This window comes from Macadamia integrifolia, chromosome 3, assembly GCF_013358625.1.
Source record: "Macadamia integrifolia cultivar HAES 741 chromosome 3, SCU_Mint_v3, whole genome shotgun sequence".
Taxonomy (NCBI): Eukaryota; Viridiplantae; Streptophyta; class Magnoliopsida; order Proteales; family Proteaceae; genus Macadamia; species Macadamia integrifolia.
Window position 1 is genome coordinate 29,007,178 of NC_056559.1, and position 21,197 is coordinate 29,028,374.

At 39.5% G+C, this 21,197-nt stretch overlaps 2 protein-coding genes across 2 annotated transcripts; one reads left to right on the top strand and one right to left on the bottom strand.

Moving 5' to 3' along the window:
- Nucleotides 1–94: 94 nt before the first annotated feature.
- Nucleotides 95–13,029, top strand: LOC122073529 (helicase sen1-like). Its single transcript, XM_042638122.1, has 9 exons — nt 95–230; nt 1,842–1,948; nt 2,049–3,595; nt 8,119–8,307; nt 8,838–8,933; nt 9,031–9,193; nt 9,384–9,510; nt 9,619–11,382; nt 11,502–13,029. Exons 3-9 carry the CDS (start codon nt 2,221–2,223, stop codon nt 11,793–11,795), a joined length of 4,008 nt encoding a protein of 1,335 aa, XP_042494056.1. The 5' UTR covers nt 95–230; nt 1,842–1,948; nt 2,049–2,220; the 3' UTR covers nt 11,796–13,029.
- A 1,806-nt stretch (nt 13,030–14,835) lies between these two features.
- LOC122074324 (pentatricopeptide repeat-containing protein At2g29760, chloroplastic-like) lies at nt 14,836–16,284 on the bottom strand. The gene has a single exon (XM_042639152.1). The coding sequence runs from the start codon at nt 16,282–16,284 to the stop codon at nt 14,836–14,838; it is 1,449 nt and encodes a 482-aa protein (XP_042495086.1).
- Between the last annotated feature and the right edge of the window lie 4,913 nt (nt 16,285–21,197).

The window sequence follows — 21,197 nt, forward strand, 5'->3', positions numbered from 1 at the left end:
CACTATCTGTTCAGCCGGGAAAGGTTTAACGGTGACCGGAGAAATATTTGTCCGGCGAGGTAGCCTCGATATTTCCTATATAAACCCATCACCACAACCTCCCTCTCCTCATATATTCATTCTCTCCTCTCTCTCGAGTCTTGGCTGGCGCTATTATGCTCTCTTCCTCGCTCGCTTTCTCTACTCTATTCCCACCTCTCTCAATAACTTTGTTTCGGAGCTAACGAGAGGTAAGATTCCGTTTATTTGTCTCAGAACCCAATGCTTATTTTTACTCTATTTTTGGATTATTTTCTGTGATTTGAAGAGAACTTAAATATGGGTAGCGGAGGAGAACTTAGATATGTGTAGAGGAGGAACAGATCGAGATACTGATACCAATTCGCCTTCTCCTTTCTGGGGTTTGTTGTTCGTTATTCATCTGTTAACCGTTGCCTTTGCAATCAGAACGGATTGAATCCATGACTCTGTATTATTTGAGGATTCAAAGAGATCGGATTATGATTTACAGAGAGAATTTCTTGTTTGATTTGAAGGGTCTTCCGCTGGAATATGGATTAACGTGTGACTTGGGTAGTTTTCCTTGAGCTTGGAGTCATGAAACCCTAATGAAAAATGCTGAGTGTCCCTTAGGATAGTTTGCCAAGAAGTGCTTAGAATATTTTGCTAGGAGATGCTTAGAATATGTTTCTTTGAGGGTTTTTGTTTCGATCCCTGATGCCTGATTGGGTGTTGTTCTTTTTGTTAGTTGAAATGATACTCTTTTCGTTTCGCTTCTGAGTAGCGGTAGGTTCTGAGTTGATTTAGAAGTGGGCAGGTGATGCCAGCCGTTCCCCTCACGTTTTTTACCCTATTGGGTTCGATGGTGGTTAATTTGTTTTCGTTTTGCGACTTTTTGATCTCGATTTTAGATCCCCCCCTCTTCTTTCTGAATGTAAATACTTTGTTTAGGGCAACTTATAGCAGTTAGAAGTATCTAAATGTGATTTCTGTCTAATTATTTGGTGATTTAATCGATGAGATTGTTCATGCTTGTGAACTTCTGGACTGATTCTGTTTTTTGTCTTTGGCTTGGGAGTATATATAGCACTACTTTGCATCAAGTGTTTGTTAGATTTATTTCCATAGCTTTTGTATAAAATTTGCATTATGCTTATTGCTGGTATTTCAAATTTCCTCTATGAATTGGTTCGATCTATTGTGCCTTTGACTCTGAGGCCATGACTGTCCGTTGGAGAATACGGGGATAAGGGATGGAGAGGTTATCCAAACTTGTCCTGTTTACATTTATGTGCCTAAAATTATGCCCGAGTTCCTTGTCTGAACATATTTTTTTTTAAATGAAGCTTCCATATATGTACTTTCATATGACTTTTGATATTTTGTTTGAAAATTTCCCTTGAATGTGTCTGTTTACATTTTTCTGTCGCTAATTTTATTATATTTATTCTGCTTGTGCAATGGATGAAATGTTTTTCTCCCATGATGTAATAATTTGCCTTTTTTTTCTTTTCTTTCTTGTATCATCATTCTTGAAGCTTATCTGCTGATTATATTCGAAAATTATGTTTGCAGTTGTTCTTTTAAACTGAACTAGCTTCTTCTTAGCTGGTACACATACTTAAGTATCTACAGTAATATGTAAATCATGGAAATTGATGGATTGTGTTTATTTGCTTCGTTTAATGTATGATTCATACACCTGTCTGCTCAATGCTTATTTATACTCTTTAGAAAAAATTGCATTGTTGCTCCCTTGTGTGCATATGATTGTTGGTTGGGACATAGGATTTGTGATTTGAGATCCGCTGATTGTTTTCAACAATTAATGATTCATGCAGCTTGAAGCCCCAGGCCCTTTAAATTGTAATCCAGGAGATAAGAAAGGAAATGACTTTACTGTGGTTAACTTAATATGGATGTTTGGTTGGTTCATGGATTTGTGGAGGTACGCTTTATTTCCACCACTTGTTATATTTTTTTCTTCTCAGTTTTCCCATGACTACCCCTAACCTTATTTATGTAGCCGTTCTGAATATGATGTGCAGGAACCATCACACTTTCAGAAGTTGTTTGAGGGTTTCATGGTTCTAAAGAGTCATATATCTTCAGTTGCATTGTTGGCATGCCATGTGCTTCTCTGTGTAAAAGAAAACCACATAAAACAATACATAGTGCTGTTTGGAAGTATACTTTAGTTTGTATGCATTTACATATGAGATGGGGTGTCGAGGAAGGCCTTTCTTTGATCTTAATGAGCCCCCTGCTGAAGTGGATGAGGAAACTGATGGTGTCATCTGCTTCCAGCATCAGAAGGCACTTCCATCTTTGAATTCTCATGCCACTGATTTGTTTTCTTCATCAGAAAGTGCTCAGAGAATACTGAATAACCATGGTTTCTCACATGCATCCTCCGTTTCGGGCTTCCAACCTTTTGTTAAACAGAAGAAGGTTGATGATTTGAATTCCGGGAATGCTTCCACTACATATGGTGAGGAAAATAAAACAACACTGCCACTGGCTGCAAGCTCTGCACGTGCTGAAGTTGTGGAAAGAGAGGAAGGAGAGTGGTCTGATGCGGAGGGTTCGGCTGGTGCCTTTGGAATCAATTCCGACAATGACAAGCATAAGCAATCAACTAACATTGATGGTGAAAATGCAGAGACACTGGAAATGACTGAGAGAACTGATCTTTTTGCTACTAACAAGGCTTGTGAGAGTATCTGTAGTGATTCACGTTTACCTGAAGGTACCAAGGACAAAATCACAAATATAACCAAGGATGAGAACTATAGTCATGCTTTCTCAGGATTGGATCTGGAGTTGTCTGGACGGACGGGTAATAATAGCCAGCATTTAGAGGGAAATGCTAAAGGGGATGTCATCGTGGATGGACAGGAGGCATCTTCATTAGTTGTGAATAAAAAAGAAGTTAAAGGAATTGAAGCAAGTCACGTGCTTAAGTCTGGGAGTAATCCTGGGAAGAGGCACAAGGTTGACCAACACAAGGAAGCAATGCTGGGGAAAAAACGTAGCAGGCAGACAATGTTTCTTAATTTGGAGGATGTCAAACAAGCTGGCCCCATTAAAACTTCAACCCCGAGGCGGCCAACTTTTTCGTCCGCTGTAACTACCCGTACAGTTAAGGAAATTCGTAATGTTGCTGCCCCAGCTGAGCGCAGTAGTGAAAGGACTGCCAAGGATCAAAAGCAAGGAGATGTAACATGTAATGAAGGAGGCACTCCGATGGACATTGGTGACCAGAAATGTGAATCTAATGGTGATATAAATCAAGGATCTCAAGCAAGACCTAGGAGGCTAAACACTGGCGTTGAAATCCCTGCCGAGGTATATCCACCATCAATTTTGAGACAAAGTTCATGGAAGCAGCCGTCAGATTCAAGGCAATTAAAGAGTCCACTTGTTTCAGCCAGGAAACAGGGTGTTCCCAATCAAAATTCCATGGACTCAAAGTTGGGGAACAAGAAACATCTTTCTTCTAAGAAACAAAATGCAAATAACACACAGTATCAGGATACATCTGTGGAACGTCTTCTGCGGGAGGTGACCAATGAAAAGTTTTGGCATCATCCAGGTTTGAAATCCTTAGCTAAGATTTTCCTATCACTTATCTTGACCACTTACTTTCTGTTATTTCTGATCTTTTGGTCGTATTTCATTTATATCCACTTTTTCCTTGTTAATTGGTTAAATGTGCACATTGGTGTTCCATTGTCCTGCTGAAAGTTGGTAAATGAAGGAAAAATGTCATTTTCCGTGGGTGATTCAAGCCAATTCTTAGTTCTTTTAGTTCTCTCAATTGTAGGCAGGTTACTCTGGTGCTCAACTCTACGTGGCATTGTCATGTGGAATTTTGTTGTCAACACATAAAGTTTAATTATATACCATAGTGGTTGTCATCCAAAATTGGAAAGCAACCAGTATACTATAATGCAACCTAATATTGTGTGAATTGACTCAGAAATGACTCTTCTGCTTCATAATCCTTGGTAAATGACTTTGACCGTGTCCAAAGCTATGTATAACCTATGTAAATGTGGAAATGATGTGGAATTTATATTTTATTGAATTTTGAATTCTCAAAAATGTAGTAAGGTTTGCTCGAGGCCCCATTCATGGCAGAGGGTACCTCTTGCTGCAACGCTTGGTAGCTCCCCAATTCTAGGGGATCCTCTAGTGCTTTTAATCACAAAAATAATTAGTTATTTATCCATCATAGATATTTTTCATATTTCATGTGATAATAAATGGTAATAATAATAAAAATGATATTAATAATTAATTAAAAATGCTAATGTTGTTGTTGTTGTTATTATGATTATGATTATGATTATGATTATTATTATTATTATTATTATTATTATTTTTTTTTGTTATTGTTATTATTATTATTTCTGTTATTGTTATTATTATTATTAGTATTATTAGTATTATTATCCCGATAATAATAATGGTAAATCCAAGCCCCAAGAATTGGTCTTGCATGTCAGATAAGGATTGTGCAGCTAAAGGATTTTTTGGAATCTAGGGATGTTTCTTAGGTGTGTGTTAGTGCTCTATGTTGAGAGGAGGGGATCTTTTGTGAAAGCCTTTTAATTTTGTTGTGTATATGCTCTTAAAAAGATTGTCTTACTTTGGAATTATAACGAGATGCACTTTTAGTAATTCTGATAACAACTGATGATATTTATCTGGCATATCAGATTGGGGTTTGAGGATTTTGTGAAAGCTTTGGACTTCCTTGGGCGCTAATTAGTGGTCTATGTTGAGAGGAGATCTTTTGTGAAGGTTCTGTGAAAATTTTACGTGTATATTCTCATACAAAGAATGTCTACCTTTTGAATTATATAGAGATGCACTTAAATGCAGAATCCTACTAGGCTGAATGAATAGACGACGATATATTTACATGCATTCAAATCTTGGCCACCAACTAAGCTACCATGTGCCAGATATTTAGGGTTGTATTGACATGGTTTTTAGTATGTGAGAGAAGCATTTTCCCTATAAGATTGTAGGCATACCATATGCTTGACTCTTCAGTTCAAAGGTCACTTTTTAGACTTTTAGGTTAGAAAGACTAAAGAGAGGGCTTTACTTTTGCCAGGTTGTAACCTGTTGCACTAAATTTGATTGGAATATGGATCTTAGGGCCTACAGTCCTGCCTGCTTGTGTTTATTGGTGCCATCTAAGTATGCCATTATCTTACTAGGTGTTGCCGCTTAGAAAACCGATCTTCCTCTTAGTCAGTGATCCGGACATAGAGAGTCAAAAACAGGCGAGAGATGGTCGAAAATAGACTCCTGTGGGGGGGGGGACTTTCCAATGCCTAAATCAGTGCTCTAAGCAACATAAATAAGGATCCATGGGAGAGGCGATATCGGAGAAGAGGAGAATGGATCGGACCCTTTACTTGTGGTGTCATTCACCTATTTATAGGAAGTGAGGGATGTTCTTTCCACGTTGGAATTGGTCCTTAACTAGATGCTATGTCTTTACTTGTGTGTGTGAGCATGGAGAGTTTCGTTTCCGCTTACGCAAGGAATCTATCCTAACAACCTGATAGTGATGTTAGGCCTTAGTGCGTGTCTGTTGACTCTCTAACATGTGGCCCTCAGTCATTCGTGAGGTGATTCTATGTATATCAAATGCCCTCCATTTCTTTGAGTCTAAATAGAATCAAAGGAGTGAAATGATTTGATTCTCTCAAGGGTGGAGATTGATCTGATCCATCGGCCCACCGTTTGACCAAGTAGAAACCAAGGCGAGAAACGAGGTGGCATCTTCTCGTGGGTGGCCTTTTGGCTCTCAAGACAACTCCCTCTACTTCCCATGACGAGAGATCGACGATCCCATTCGCACAATGATTAAAACTCGGGCTGAACATCCACGTGGCATTCATCCAAACCATCTCATTAATGGATGATTTGAAATTTGAGTGAAAATCCCACTTAAAGAGATCCGCGTTGCTATACAGAGTTAGAATGAAGTGACACAAATGATAAGACATACCCGGTTAAAGCTCACAGCCTGCTAGTTCGACAACTTGATAGCTCACCAACTCAGTGTTTGATTCCTTTGTGAAAGCTCAACAATTCAAAGAACATCATTTCACTCCTTCGATTCTATTCAAATTCAAAGGAGTAGGGGGCATCTGATGTATCTAGAATCACTATACGAATGGCTAAGAGCCACGTGTCAGTTTATTAGCCTAAACATACGCTAAGGCCTAAAGTCATTATCAAGTTGTTAGGATATTATTCCATACATAACCGCAAACCAAGGACTCTCCATGCTCACCCACTCACCAATAAAGACAGTATTCAGTTAATGATCAAATCCAACGTGAAAAGAACATCCCTTGCTTCTAGGTAAATAACACCTAGGTAAAGAGATCTAATCCATTCTCCTCTTCTTTGATTATTGCCTCTCCCATGAATCCTTATTTCTGTTGCTTAGTGCATTGACTTAGGCATCGGAGAGTTCCCATCGCAGTCCATCTCTGGCTATATCTTTTGTTTGTTCTTGACTATTTGTATCTAGGTCACCAGCTGATGAGGGAGATCGGTTTTCTACTAGCAACACTAGGCATGGTGGACTACCAGTTTTGTTAATCCCCTTTGGGTTTTGATTTCTTATTTCATGTGATTTTAGGCTGTACCATGTTAGTTTAGAGATATAGATGAGGATGTTGAGATGGATGTGCTGTGAAACTAGGAGGGATAAAGTAAGAAATGAACATATTAAGGCTGATTTGGGGGTTGCCCCAATCCATAATAAGCTCCGAGAAGTTGTTTGTGGTATGACCATGTTCAATGGAGGCCTAGGGATGCACCAGTAAGGAGGAGTGATCTGATTTAGATTGAAGGAACTAATAGAGCTAAGGGTAGGCCTAAAATGACCATAGGAGAAGTAGTGAGGAAAGACATGCATAGTTTAGACATTTTCCCAAGTATGACCTCGAATAAAGCCGATTGGAGGGCAAGGATACATGTAGTGGATCCCATTAAGTTCGGATAATGCTGAGTTTGTCGTTGTTGCTTAACCAATTCACCATAAGAAGATATTCCATAATATCTCTTGTTTTATTTTTCATTTCCTTTTTCCCTTTTCAGTAGTTGGGGTTCTTTTATTTTTTGGGGGAGGCATATGGGAATCATTACTTGAGTTTGGATTAGTGTTGAATACATTTTAACCGACAGTGCAATGTATTCATAGAAAAAGGCATATATTGTGACATAACAATTTCCAAAGTTTAGGAATAATGCAGAACGAATGGCAGTTTCTGCTGGTAGTGGGCATAAGTGAGTGATGCATCAAGTAGAGATGAATCTGCTGTTACAGAGAAAACCAGCAACAGAATAGCACTATTTCAAAGCCTATGGCAGCAACAAAGAAAGGGGGAAATAGGCCGTCAGCTAGATGGGAGAGGGAGGATAATAGGGAGAAAAAGAAGAGGAATAGATAGACGAGAATATCATGGGGTGAGGGAGAGGAGAGATTCCACCAAATTTTCTGAAACAAAAAATCCAGATTTCATTCCATAATCAAATCATGGGCGGTAGGGGGTGGGTTTGGTTGCTTACGTTGCTATTTATAAAAATAGAGATATAATCTCCTAATTTGACTCCACTAATGACTCTTAACCTTCCTAAACTAACTTAAGCGCTTGACCTAAAAGGGCTCTTCTAGATCAAACTAACTTTACTACTTGATAGCACATGGGACTCAGCACAATCTGATCCATGTTTTTAATCCTGTGTACCCCTTAAATTCCAACTTTTGGGCTTATAAAAGAGGCCTATTACATTGATTAAACCCAAAAATAACAAGCCGAAGACCCGTAGAACCCAACCATGGGTGAAACTAAAGTACTCCGAGGTCTAATTGGCTCGATTGACCCTTTTAACTACATCAAGGTAACTATGTTTATTTATTCTGAGGTTTTCTAGTTTCTACTCCCTAATAAAGTATTAACTGGATTGTCTGCCACTTTCTTTTCCTATCCTAGTTTTTATTTTTTATTTTGAGAGTATGTTAAATTGATGCTTCCCTATCTTCATATAACAGTAATCTTTTCTTATCCCCTCCATCAGAGGAGACAGAACTCCAATGTGTTCCTGGACGGTTTGAATCCATGGAAGAGTATGTCAGAGTTTTTGAGCCTTTGCTTTTTGAGGAATGCCGGGCACAGCTGTATGGTACTTGGGAGGAACTTACAGAAACTGTTTCCAGAGATGCACATATAATGGTGCGAATAAAGAATGTTGAAAGAAGAGAAAGAGGTATTTAGCTTTCACATTCTTTTTTATGTAGTGCTTTGGATATAATCTGTTGCAGACTTGATTTGTTTATCTGTTGACTGGGCTAGCCATTTAGCGATTGAATTTCTTTTTTCTTGCAATTGGAGAACCCATTGAAGCAGTTTCAAATCCAGTTTTCCCCTTTTAGCTGTAGGATGGATTTTTGGAGATTTTTTCAATTGAATTCATATTGGTTAGTTGACCATTTCTCTCAATGTGTTATGTCAAGTGTTTTCCGAACCCACACCTAAAAACAAAGTATGAAATAAAAGAGGAACGATAGAGGTTTAGTTGTTGTCATTGAACTTCCTTGAATTTCTCCTATGTTTGCTACAGTTTTTGATGCATCATTGTTGTGTTTGGTTTGTGTTTGTTTATAATTTTTTGTTAAGCTTCATATTTGTAGTTGCTTATCCTATGTAATTATTATACTTGTGAGTTTCTGATGATTGACATTGTCCGTGGCCTTTGTTTTAGTTTTAAGCTTTATGAATTCATTTTTGGAATTTTAGGATGGTACGATGTAATAGTTCTTCCTATGCATGAATGCAAGTGGACATTTAAGGAGGGTGATGTGGCAGTTCTTTCATCTCCGAAGCCTGGAACAGGTTTGATACGAGTGCTGATTTTCTGTTTGTTTATATTTGCTCCCTACATGGTATTATAGTTTACAGTTGATTGTCAACTTAATTTTCTATCAAGCAGTGAGATTTAAGAGGAGCCAGCCTGCAGCAGTTGAGGGTGATGTCGAGATTGGAGTTACTGGCCGTGTAGCTGGTACTGTTAGGCGATATTTTCCTATCGATACTCGTGATCCTCCTGGTGCCATCCTCCATTTTTATGTTGGTGATACATTTGATCCTAACAGGTTGGATTTGAACCCTCTGGGTTTGCCCTGGTTGGTTTTGTTTTCGTTATTTACAATTTTGCATTAATCAATTTTTTTTCTCTGTAATTCTATATATGCTTGACCAGTCAGTACTTTCCAATAATTTTAATTTTAATTTAATTTAATTTTTTATTTTTATTTTATTTTATTTTATTTTGTCATTTTTCAGCAATGATGATCACATTTTAAAGAAATTTCACCCCAAGGGAATCTGGTATTTGACTGTCCTTGGTTCTCTGGCGACTACCCAACGTGAATATATTGCTCTGCATGCGTTTCGTCGTCTCAACATGCAGGTGATAGTTGGATTCCCTAGCTTTTAAGGCAAAGCTTTGTAATGCTGTTTGTTTTCACAGTATCTTATATGAGCAATGCTTATAAAACATTTTTATTGTTTTCTGCAGATGCAAACTGCAATCCTTAAGCCTAGTCCTGAACATTTCCCAAAATATGAAGAGCAGCCCCCTGCAATGCCTGAATGTTTCACTCAGAACTTTGTTGACCACCTACACAGGACATTCAATGGGCCCCAGTTGGCTGCCATTCAATGGGCTGCGATGCATACAGCTGCTGGTACAAGTGGCATGAGTAAGAGGCAAGATCCATGGCCTTTCACTCTGGTTCAAGGGCCCCCAGGAACAGGGAAAACACACACTGTGTGGGGAATGCTAAATGTTATCCATCTTGTTCAGTACCAGCACTATTACACTGCTCTGCTTAAGAAAGTTGCTCCTGAAAGCTATAAGCAAGCTAATGAGAGCAATTCTGAGAGTGTGTCAACAGGATCAATTGATGAAGTTCTTCAAAGTATGGATCAGAACCTCTTCCGCACACTTCCAAAACTCTGCCCGAAACCTAGAATGCTTGTGTGTGCTCCTTCAAATGCAGCCACTGATGAGTTGCTTGCACGTGTTCTTGACCGTGGATTCATTGATGGTGAGATGAAAGTCTATCGGCCTGATGTGGCCCGAGTTGGTGTTGATTCACAAACTCGTGCTGCACAGGCTGTTTCTGTTGAGCGAAGAACTGAACAACTGTTAGTTAAGGGTCGTGAAGAAATTCTTGGATGGATGCAGCAGTTAAAAGTCCGTGAAGCTGAATATTCACGCCAGATTGCTTGTCTTCAGAGAGAATTAAATGTTGCAGCAGCAGCAGGCCGATCTCAGGGATCTGTTGGAGTTGACCCTGATGTTCTTGTAGCTCGGGACCACAATCGGGATACATTGTTGCAAAACCTTGCAGCAGTTGTGGAGGGAAGGGATAAAATTCTGGTGGAGTTGTCCCGCCTTCTCATATTAGAAACAAGATTTCGTGCCGGTAGCAACTTCAATTTGGAAGAAGCTCGTGCTAATCTGGAAGCGAGTTTTGCCAATGAAGCTGAGATTGTTTTCACAACAGTCTCAAGTAGTGGACGCAAATTGTTTTCTCGTCTTTCTCATGGTTTTGATATGGTTGTTATTGATGAGGCAGCCCAGGCTAGTGAAGTCGCAATTCTTCCTCCTCTATCTCTTGGTGCAGCTCGTTGTGTTCTTGTTGGCGATCCACAACAGCTCCCTGCAACAGTTATCAGCAAGGCAGCTGGGACCTTGTTATATAGTAGAAGCCTCTTTGAAAGGTTCCAGCAAGGAGGTTGCCCCACAATGTTATTATCTGTGCAGTATAGAATGCATCCGCAAATCAGGGATTTTCCTTCAAGGTACTTCTACCAAGGGCGTTTGACTGATAGTGAAAGTGTATCTAAACTACCTGATGAGTCTTACTATAAGGATCATTTATTGAGACCTTATGTGTTTTATGATATCACACATGGAAGGGAGTCCCATAGAAGTGGATCTGTCTCTTATCAGAACATTCATGAAGCACAGTTTTGCCTCCGGATTTATGAGCATCTTCAAAAGACTTTCAAATCATTGGTTGGAGGAAAGATCTCTGTTGGCATAATAACACCGTACAAACTGCAGTTGAAATGCCTTCAACGTGAATTTGAGGTGGTTCTGAATTCAGAAGATGGTAAGGACCTTTATATCAACACAGTAGATGCATTTCAAGGCCAAGAACGTGATGTCATAATCATGTCCTGTGTTCGGGCCTCGAATCATGGCGTGGGCTTTGTGGCTGATATTCGCCGAATGAATGTTGCTCTCACTCGTGCAAGAAGAGCGCTATGGGTATGGGCATCTTTCATTGTTCCACCTGTTCCCTTGCCATTAGATACACACACACACACACACACACACATGCAGCGATTGGTGATGACAACTTACTAGAGTTTATGTTTTCATGACAGGTAATGGGCAATGCCAATGCTCTGATGCAGACTGATGACTGGGCTGCATTAATAAATGATGCCAAGGCAAGGAATTGTTATGTGGACATGGAATCTCTCCCCAAAGATTTCCTGATTCCAAAAGGATCTCCTCACACTCCATTGCCAGGTAAGGCTTTGTCTAACATGAGGGGTTTGAGATCAGTTGGGCTAAGACAGAGGTACTTGGACATGCCGCCAGAATCCAGGTCTAGCACTCCATCGGAAGACGAGGTGAAGTTGAATGTATCATCATTATCTAGGAATGGGGGATAGAAAGAAGTAGAGCTGCCTACAGATAATTCCTTGGATGATTAAGATCAATCAGGGGAGAAATCTCGAGACTCTTGGCATTATGGCTCCCAAAAGAAGGAAAGTCTTGTGGGAATGGTGGGCGAGAGAGATTCATAATCATAAAATTAATGGTGTTTGGAGATCTCTGCAGCTTTGAGAATACAGAGGGTATTTAATTAATTTTTGATCTTATGAAGCTTGGCCACGGAGCTGAACAGATTTAAAGGGTATCAGCTCCGTGGATGTTCTCTTATGCAGAAAGCCATAAACAATCAGGACAGGAATATCATTCTCAACTGTGGTAAGTTGAATTCAGCTGATTGGGGGAAAAAGTTAAGTGGGAAGTAAGAGATCTTGCTGACTTCTGGTTAACGAGGTGAAGACACGTTGGGAGGATCCGAGGAAGGAAAAGATGGACTCTCCAAGGGATGACACTGACTTTATAGTCTGCTTATTGCGCCAATAGCTGCCATAGGGAACAAAAACTTGGGTAGACTGAGCATACCTGGTATCATGCTTTTCCAATAGAAAGGTGGAAGATGATTGACTGGGTTAGTCCTCCCCCAGGCTTCAAGGAATATGTAATCTTTGCCAAGTCATTTGATTCTTATGGTTGGCTCGCCAAGTGAGGATATCCGCCAGGTTTTGCATAGTTTTTGTTTCTGGGTAAATTGGGAAATCAGCAACGAAGGCGAGCTCTCCACCCGAGTGGGTTTGCAAACTTCAACTTCTGCCAAACGTGACCTTGTACAAGATATCCTGTATTGAACTAAATATCTTGGATTGAGTAGGGGTGGGCCAAGCTTCCCTAATGTGCTCGCCAATTTTGTAGCTCTCATCTTACCATAGTTTACAGGGATATTGGGACATAGTGGAGGTGTTTTTGGGTCGCTCGCAAAGAGAACCCATGTTCAGTGATATGGTGCTGTGTCACATTCTTAGGAGGCAGGCAGATGCGTTGGGATGAAAGGATGTTTCAGATCATGTAGGTTGACAGATTATTCATTCTCCATTTGTTCAGAATAGGTTAAAATTGTGAATGCAGCCTCATTAGGTGTTAATGATATCTTCATTGTGTACAGGCAATTGGGTCGTCTCCCAAATTGGGGTATTGTACATTATTAGCTCTGTAATAACATTAATTCTTTTCTTTTGTACTTGTGATATTGGTAAAGCATCTTTAATGCAAAATTCTTGGGGATAGCCTGGTTCTGCATATCTATGACGCCCTGGATAGATTGTATGATCGACCTTCTCCCTGTTTTTCTTCACCGCACATCTTGTATCCTACTATTGCCATTGCCCCATGGTTTATGACAGTTGTTTACTTTCCCTCGTATTCCCCTCATGAGGGGTGGAGAAAAAATAGGGCACCGACAGAAATTTCCTATTTTAGGGGGCCTTGGCATTGATTTATGGTTGCTTCTCTCTTACATTTCTTATTTGTTCATTGTTATTGTGTGATGTTACTCTGTCCACTGGGTGCAAAGCCCTCCCAGAAACTAATTCACTTGCTTTGCCCACTTAAAATAGACAATCTTTGGCGTTAGGCACATCCTTCTTTCAACCTTTGACAGAACAGAATCCAAGGAGTTTGGCCACAAGAAAAGAGGAAGTACACCCTCTTCAGTTTCCATGCATCAAGGCTGGGTAATCTGAATCAGGTTAGTGGGTTGCAAGAAGGGGATTAAGATAGTTGAGATTTGAGAACTTAGTTACGGTGTATAATCGAGCACTCTGGAGTCTGGATCAATAATTATGCATCCAAATCTACTTCCCATTTCTACTGCTAGCCTAGCATGGGTGAGATCCCTCATATCTGAAAAGCTGATCCTCCTTTTACATACAAACTATGCGTTCCAGTGCTGTGCTTTCACTGCAGGATTCAATCTTGTATTTAGGTGGCAGCTCAAGTGAAAGTGCTCCATGGAACGTGTAGTCTTCACAGTGCATGGGGAGAGCATGAAGCATACGACCTCCCCTTTATGTGTTGTCCAGTAGTGCTCATGATGAAAGGAAAATATTTGGATTGTGGAGTTCGAATTTATACATTACTAGGTTACGAGGTAAGAAAACAAAACTCTGCTTTGTCAATGGAGAAAGTTTGTTGTTTTGATTCAGATGATGATACACAAGTCAACTTCACTAAATGGCTGATTCAACAAAGCTCAACAATTGGGGTACTTCCATCCTTGTCTTTAATTACTCTGCCAATCCTCACCAAGCTGGGGTTTGCATAACAAGCCATCCTTTTACTCAGAGATTCCCACATTATTTTTTATGGCAAATTCCGTTCAATTAACATGACAAAGCACTTCTGAGATTATGAATCCAGTTAATATCAGGATTATCACAGGTTTAAAACTCGGAAACAGCCTCTCCTGTGATGCAGGGTGGGCTGCGTACATTTGCCCCTCCCAGACCTTGCAGTAGCAGGAGCCTCGTGCACTAGGTTGCTCTTTTATCATGGTCTGTCAAGTAGTTGAGACTTAGCATTCAAGAGTTCTTCATCTCCCACCCTTCTGAAGACCCCAGAAAAGGGCCAAGATAAGACTGTTTGCCTTCTTTTCATTTGTGCAATCCAGGGCTCGGCTTTTACCCTAATAGCAACCTAGCTCTTCCACCACTTCACTTCTGGAATATTCAACCAAGTGGGCAATGTTTGCATTCAGGTGAGAAATCTATGTCAGTCGATTGCTTAAACCTGGAAACTTCCTTGGCTCTCCTTACCCTCTCTGCAGTGCCCCATTTTCCCTCACAAGCATATCTATTGGAGAGGAACAAATAGGCACCAGAGATGAGAGACTGCAACCTTCATGAATTTCAATGGTAAGTCACAGCAAGTTGGACATTCATATGCAAATTTCAATCTCTATTTTACGAACAAAGTTGAGGAGAGAAGATCTGAGATAATTCTACTGCGGGGTAGCTTAAGCTTCCAAGTTTCTGATCCTTAATGCAGAGACAAGACCTGGAACGCATCCTAGGAGGTTCAGAGGTCGGATGGCAAACATGCAAGCTGCTATCTGTAACCAAGTTGGTCAAGTTGGTGGTTGCTCAGCTCCAGCCATTTTTCCACTCTTGGCTGGCTGTTTGCCTCAATCAAACTTAAACCTGGTATCTTCCTTATCCCTCCTTCCTCCATCTTCCTCCTTATATTCTCCACTAGGTTCCACTTACCCTTTGAAGCATATATATTTGAAAGAAGCACATAGTCTCCACAGTGATCTGACCGCAGCTTGAACAGATTCTCAATGGCAGTCTCAGCCAAGTTGACATTTGAATGCAATCTGCAAGCACTGAGAAGGGCCCTCCAAACTATTGCATTTGGCTGAATTTCCATTGAAAGGATGAAAGCATGTGCTTCTTTGAGACGGCCTGCCCGTCCAAAGAGGTCTATCATGCACCCATAGTGTTCAATTTTTGGAGCAATGCAGTACTTGTTTCTCATGGTTTCAAAGTAGTAAACTCCTTGATCAACCAGACCTGCATGGCTACAAGCACTTAGAACACCTAAAAAGGTGATTCCATCAGGCTTCTGACCAGAATCTAACATTAGCGAGAAGAGATCAAGTGCATCCTTTGAGTGTCCATGCATGGCTAGCCCTACTATCATGGATGTCCAGGCCATGACGTCCCGTTTTGACATCTTATTAAAGACTTCTCTTGCCTCATTGATACACCCACACTTTGAATACATATCAACCAAGGAAGTGTCCAACATTTGATTTGACATGAAGTGCTTCTCTTGAGCATATTGGTGAATCCTCTTCCCAATATCTAATGCCCCGACATTAGCACAAGCTCGCAGTGTATTTACCAATGTGGTCTCATCTGGATCCAAGCGGGTCGTTTCCAGTTTCTGAAACAAATCTAAAGCTTCACTGGAACGGCTATTGAAGACATAACCTCCTATAAGTGCGTTCCAGACGCCAATGTCTTTCCTTTGCATGTCACTAAAGATCTTCTTAGCTATGTCAATCTGCTTGCATTTTCCATACATGTCTATAAGAGCGGTACCAACATTGATGTTTGATTCGAAGTCAGATGGGTTTTCAGAAACATAAGCATGAATCCATCTCCCAAGTTCAAGGTCCTTGTTCTGTGCACAAGCAGAGATCACAACAACCATGGTAACATAATCAGGCCTGATACCCTCTTCCCACATCCATTGAAACACTCTTAACCCACCATTTGGCAGCCCATTCTGTACATAGCCTGAAATCATGGCATTCCAAGTGACAATATTTCTGCTACCCATTTCCTCAAACACCTTCTCAGCAGAACCCAGTTCAGCACAAGCAAAATAAAGATGAACGGCAGTGTTGGCAACAAAGAGATGTGATGCATGGCTACTTTTCAAGGCAAGACCATGGACAGCTCTCCCAGTCTCAAGCATGTGCGTCCGAGCACAAGCCTTGAAGACAAAAGCATAAGTGAAGCTCTCCATAGGAATGGAATGCCGAAACATTTGTATAAAAACAAGGAGAGCACGGTGAGGTGTTTGGCTGATTGCGAAGCCTCTGATGATAGTGTTCCACGTGAACTGGTTTGGGTGTTGGGCTTGAGTAAAAATCAGAATGGAATGGTTCAAGCCATTGTCTTGCTGGAATTTGATGGCTGAGGCCTCTACAAGCTTTCCAATCAAGAATTGATTGTGTTGGAAGCCTAAGGTTGTGATGTGGGCATGAACTTGATTTAGTTGTCTGAAAGCGGAGCATCTATCTAATAGAAAGAGAAGTTCTTGGGCTTTCTGGGTATCGTGAGAGTCAGAGCTGGAGTGGAAAGGTCTGAAAGTGGAGTTTGAATATATGGGTTTCAAGCAAATTTGGATCAGAGAACGCCTGAAGATTGAATTTCTTTTAATACTCATTTAAGTTTCAACTGCAAATACATCCACATACAGATTATAGAGAAGTAAGACCGACCCTGAAGAAATCCAATTTGGGATTTTGTGCTGGACTTGTTCGATCTGTTGACTTTCTAGACGATTTAAAGATGTGATCGAACTTGGACCATCCCTTGACTTTGACTTTCTAGAATGATGAAAAGCAGTAGGAGATTGATATATGAAACGCCAACGACCTTTGCCACCGGAAACTGGATACATTTCTTGGTAAACATAGGATGAAATTCAAGGTTTTCACTAGGGCAAGAGAAGGCTAATCTGCTGGTGTAGGTACACGTTAGCCCACTGGCCAACGGGAGGGTACATTCCATGCGGGAGCATCTTCAGCACGGGGTTAACATGCCTCAACATCCTCTGTAGCCGCTGAATGTTGCAATGAGCATCCAATGGCTAGGAACCCCTTGGGTTGTATGCCAGAATGCTCTTAACCACTGGATGCTCACTGCAATGTTGTAGCAGCTGTAGAGGATGTGGACTCGAGGTAATATGGTATTTTTGTAGCTATTGTGTCTAGGTGTAGACACACACAAGCGGATTGCATTCTTTCTTCCTTTTCACAATTCATAGTGGCAAGGGCATTGCTGGTGTGGGATGGAAGCTCTCACGTTTAAGTTAATGAGAGCATGAGAGAGATGTCCAAATGCAGGAAGGAGAGAGTGTGTGAGAAGAAGCAAGATACCGGCAACGTGGAGATCATTTGACCTTTTTCTTATTTGAAAGTTTTGGAAAGGAATCTACATGCCATTCGTGTGTAATAGAATCACCATGCTCAACCAATGCGAGGCACAGCTGCATAGGAACGTTGCATGGTTCTTCAAGAGGAGCCTATATGTCAGGTTGGGGAGAGTGTCAGAAAGAAAGAAAATGTAAGAGTTACATACATCGACTTAGGAATAAAATAAAAAAATGTAAGAGTCATATTCAATGACTTATATACAGCTACGGAATGAAATAACTCCACTTGCTATGACACCGACAACTTAGGATTTTCATAATTTTCGTAGAATTTTTTTTTCCCACAATGCTAGAATGTTTTTTCTGGTCAAATGTGAAGGAAAAGAATTTTTCGGTAGAAGGGTCTAAAGCATTACCAACCTCATAAAATGTTTATTCACTGAAAAGAAAACTCATAAAATAGGGGAGGACCAAAATAAAGATCATTCTCTCACTAGAAGAAGAAAGAAAAAAAAGAAGGATCAATCTCCTAAAATGTGATTCGACCATGAGGCTCACATATATGAGGTTAACGGTTTTTTTTTTTTTGTTAATTCATAAGTTTTAAATGTCTATTTGGAAGTTCGAGAAAGTGCATATGTCACAAGTCATTTACATCACCGAAACCCAAAAGGGTTTTAATTTGGAAAGCAACATTTATTCGAATTTTCTTGAAACACGTTTCCCTGCGCTGAAGATTTGTGGATGAAATCTTTCTATCATATATTTCCTATCTCCTAATGTGTATCATTGCCAAATTATTATGGGTGCAGAAAGTTCATATTGCTCTGTGTCAAAGATGTTCATACACATTCTCTCATTAGTCGTTTTTAATCGTTTTTATCGTTGTGTACAAATGTTATGAGGTAGTGTTCTATTGCTTATTTCATTTTATTAATGAATTCCTTTTTGGTTTTCCTTACTTCTTTTTTTAAGCTTTTTCTTTTCCAATAATTTTTTTTTTAATTAACAATATTATGAAGCATGTTTAGCATCACCATCATTTAGTAGTTATGCCATTATTTTTATACATTAAAAAAAGAGAAACCCTACCTACATTCACCACACCTAGATAGTTCTTGGTTTTAAGGGGGGACATGGGCATCTTTTTTCACTTCACCCCTTTCGATGTCTTATTGATGCTCTTATTGGCCCATGCATTGGTATAGGGACGACGTTGCCTTTAAGGGAACTCTTTGCCCATTAATTATTAATTTTTATTTGAAAATAGTAACAATGTCTCTTTCTTTTTTTCCCTGATTGGAGGAGTGGTAACAATGTCATGAAACACGTTTGGCATCACCACCATTTAGTAGTAATGCCATGAAAGCAAGTTTTCTCTTTAGATTAATTGCCTTTTATTAGTTTGATTTGTATGGGACAAATCTATTTATATTTTGGTGTATTATTTTAGTCATAAATGGCATTACATAGTCAATTTAACTTTATGCTATAGTAGGTACATACGATATGGGGAAAAGAAGTTTGTTAACATGCTTGCTGCACCTAGACATGAGGAAGGGAGGCAATGTTCCCGTCCTTGTATAGCAAAAAATGCCCAACTTCTTGATGCTTCTTCCCGCGTGTACTACCATTGTTCTCATACTAATGTAGAGGTCACTCTCTCTGACAAAGAACTCCTCCTCATAAGACAATGTCATAAAGAATGGTTTCCTCATAAAATAGTGGATTGATGATCCGCAGACAATCCTAATTGTGCCATTTGAGACTGAAATTTGGTAAAAAAATAGAACCCAATGTCCCCTGCTCACCACTTCGGATGTCAAGTTTTAATCAATGTAGAGATTGTCATCAGGTAAAATAAAACATTGAAAAATCTAAGACTACCAAAAGAGGTCACAAACAATGAAGGGAGGCAATGACTTACACAAAAGGCTAAATGATTGAATTAGAGCCTAAATTTTGATTTGTGGCTAATTCATACTATCTCCCAGATATCCATGACCAAGATTGCCATGTCATCTTTCCCCGAGGCAGAACTAAGCTCCTATGGCAAGAAGTCTTCCCCGCCAACATCTCTTTCTCCACTCTAATCGTAAATCAGCTCAACACCATTGAAGCTTCCTTGGATTTGGCTATCCTCTCTGTTATCGAAGATATAGCTTTGCTTAAATCCCATTTTCTTCTGTTCTTTTTCTATTTGTTCATTACTATAGCAGCAACAAAGAGGCTCATTTCCTTGCTACATGACCTTCAAAGTTGCGAGTGTCAAGGGTTTGGTGGCTACAACCACCATACCTGTAAATTTCTTTAAAATATTTTTTTTTCGAAAGAAATGGTTTTGCTATCTGGGGTGAGTCACCTAAACTTTTCACCTAATGAGTGACTTCACCAGTTTGAACCATGTGGGTGGATGTCGTATTGATCTGGAGAATTTATCATACAAGGACATTCTAGAATCCATTTAGTTAGAAAAGGATTAGTTTACGGTTGACCTCATTTAATTAGGAAATGGTTGATTTTTGTTAATGTCAAGTTTGGTGGACCAGTTAATGAACTGGTGGTTTAATGGAATGGGGCACTAATGTTTTTAGACCTCTTTTTTTTCTTCCCCAAATTGTAATTTAATTTGAAAATTAGTGAAAAAAAAAATATAAATAAGAGTAATTTATTTTGATAAATAATATAATAATTTGTTATTAAAATTAACACATGATTAGATAATGATATCTACAACATATTGAGTTGCCAAATTCATTTCAAGAAAAACCCGGTCATTTATATCAATCATCTATTGTTAAGTGGAATTCTGGTAACTCCAATCTAACATGTTAAACGGTTGGTTGCATTTAGGGCCAAATGTTATGGGCTGAAATTGGGTTCATTCCAAATCCCAATCCAACCCAACTTACTTGCAGAATCTCTACAAAAAACTGAAGGAAGAACGCTCCCCGGGCGCACAGCTTTTGTGCCAAAACACAGAGGGCAGAGTGAAAAAAAAAAAAAAAATACACCCCAAGTGAAAGTCCAAAAAATCCAACCCCTTTGACCAATGAACGCATTCTCATTGGCCCAAGTGAAGGGAGCATTTATTTCCTAGAAAAAAAAAATTGCTTGCAAAATTCACACCCATCCCCCTCGTTTTCGAGAAAGGTAAGAGATTGGTGCTGGTCTTATGGCTCTTGCATTAGCACAAGGGCCAATGAGAATGCACAAAAGGGTATCAGTATGGACATTTTTTATTTTTATTTTATTTATTTTATTTCACCGGGCGAAAATTGTTATTTTGTGTGCTTCTGTGTTAATAGGAAACCCTCTTTTTCCCTTTAAAGAGAAAAACACAGAATTGTTTTTGAGCCGATAGCAGATTGTACTCTCTCTCTCTCTCTCTCTCTCTCTCTCTATATATATATATATATATCCTCCTTGCATGAAATTATCAGTCCCCTTGTGTATGAAACTTTTTTTTTTTTTAATTTTTTATAGAAAGGAAAAGAAAATGAGATTTCTATATTCATAGGGTTACAACTACCAGCTTGATCAGCATTTGAGGTTTGGAGATTTGCTATATTTGCCTTAGCTATAGAGATATAATTAAGATTAGCTCCGCATTTTAAGTTTGACTTGAAGCATATAATTATATACAGACAAAGAAATGGGTGCTATGCTAATGGGCAAAAAAATATTGTCCAGATCATAAGTCAGTCTCTGTATTAACTCTGAGTTAGCCCTGACACCTCCTTCAATAGTATTTCTTGTCATAGATAATCAATTATTAGTAACTGTTTTATTGTTTTTCA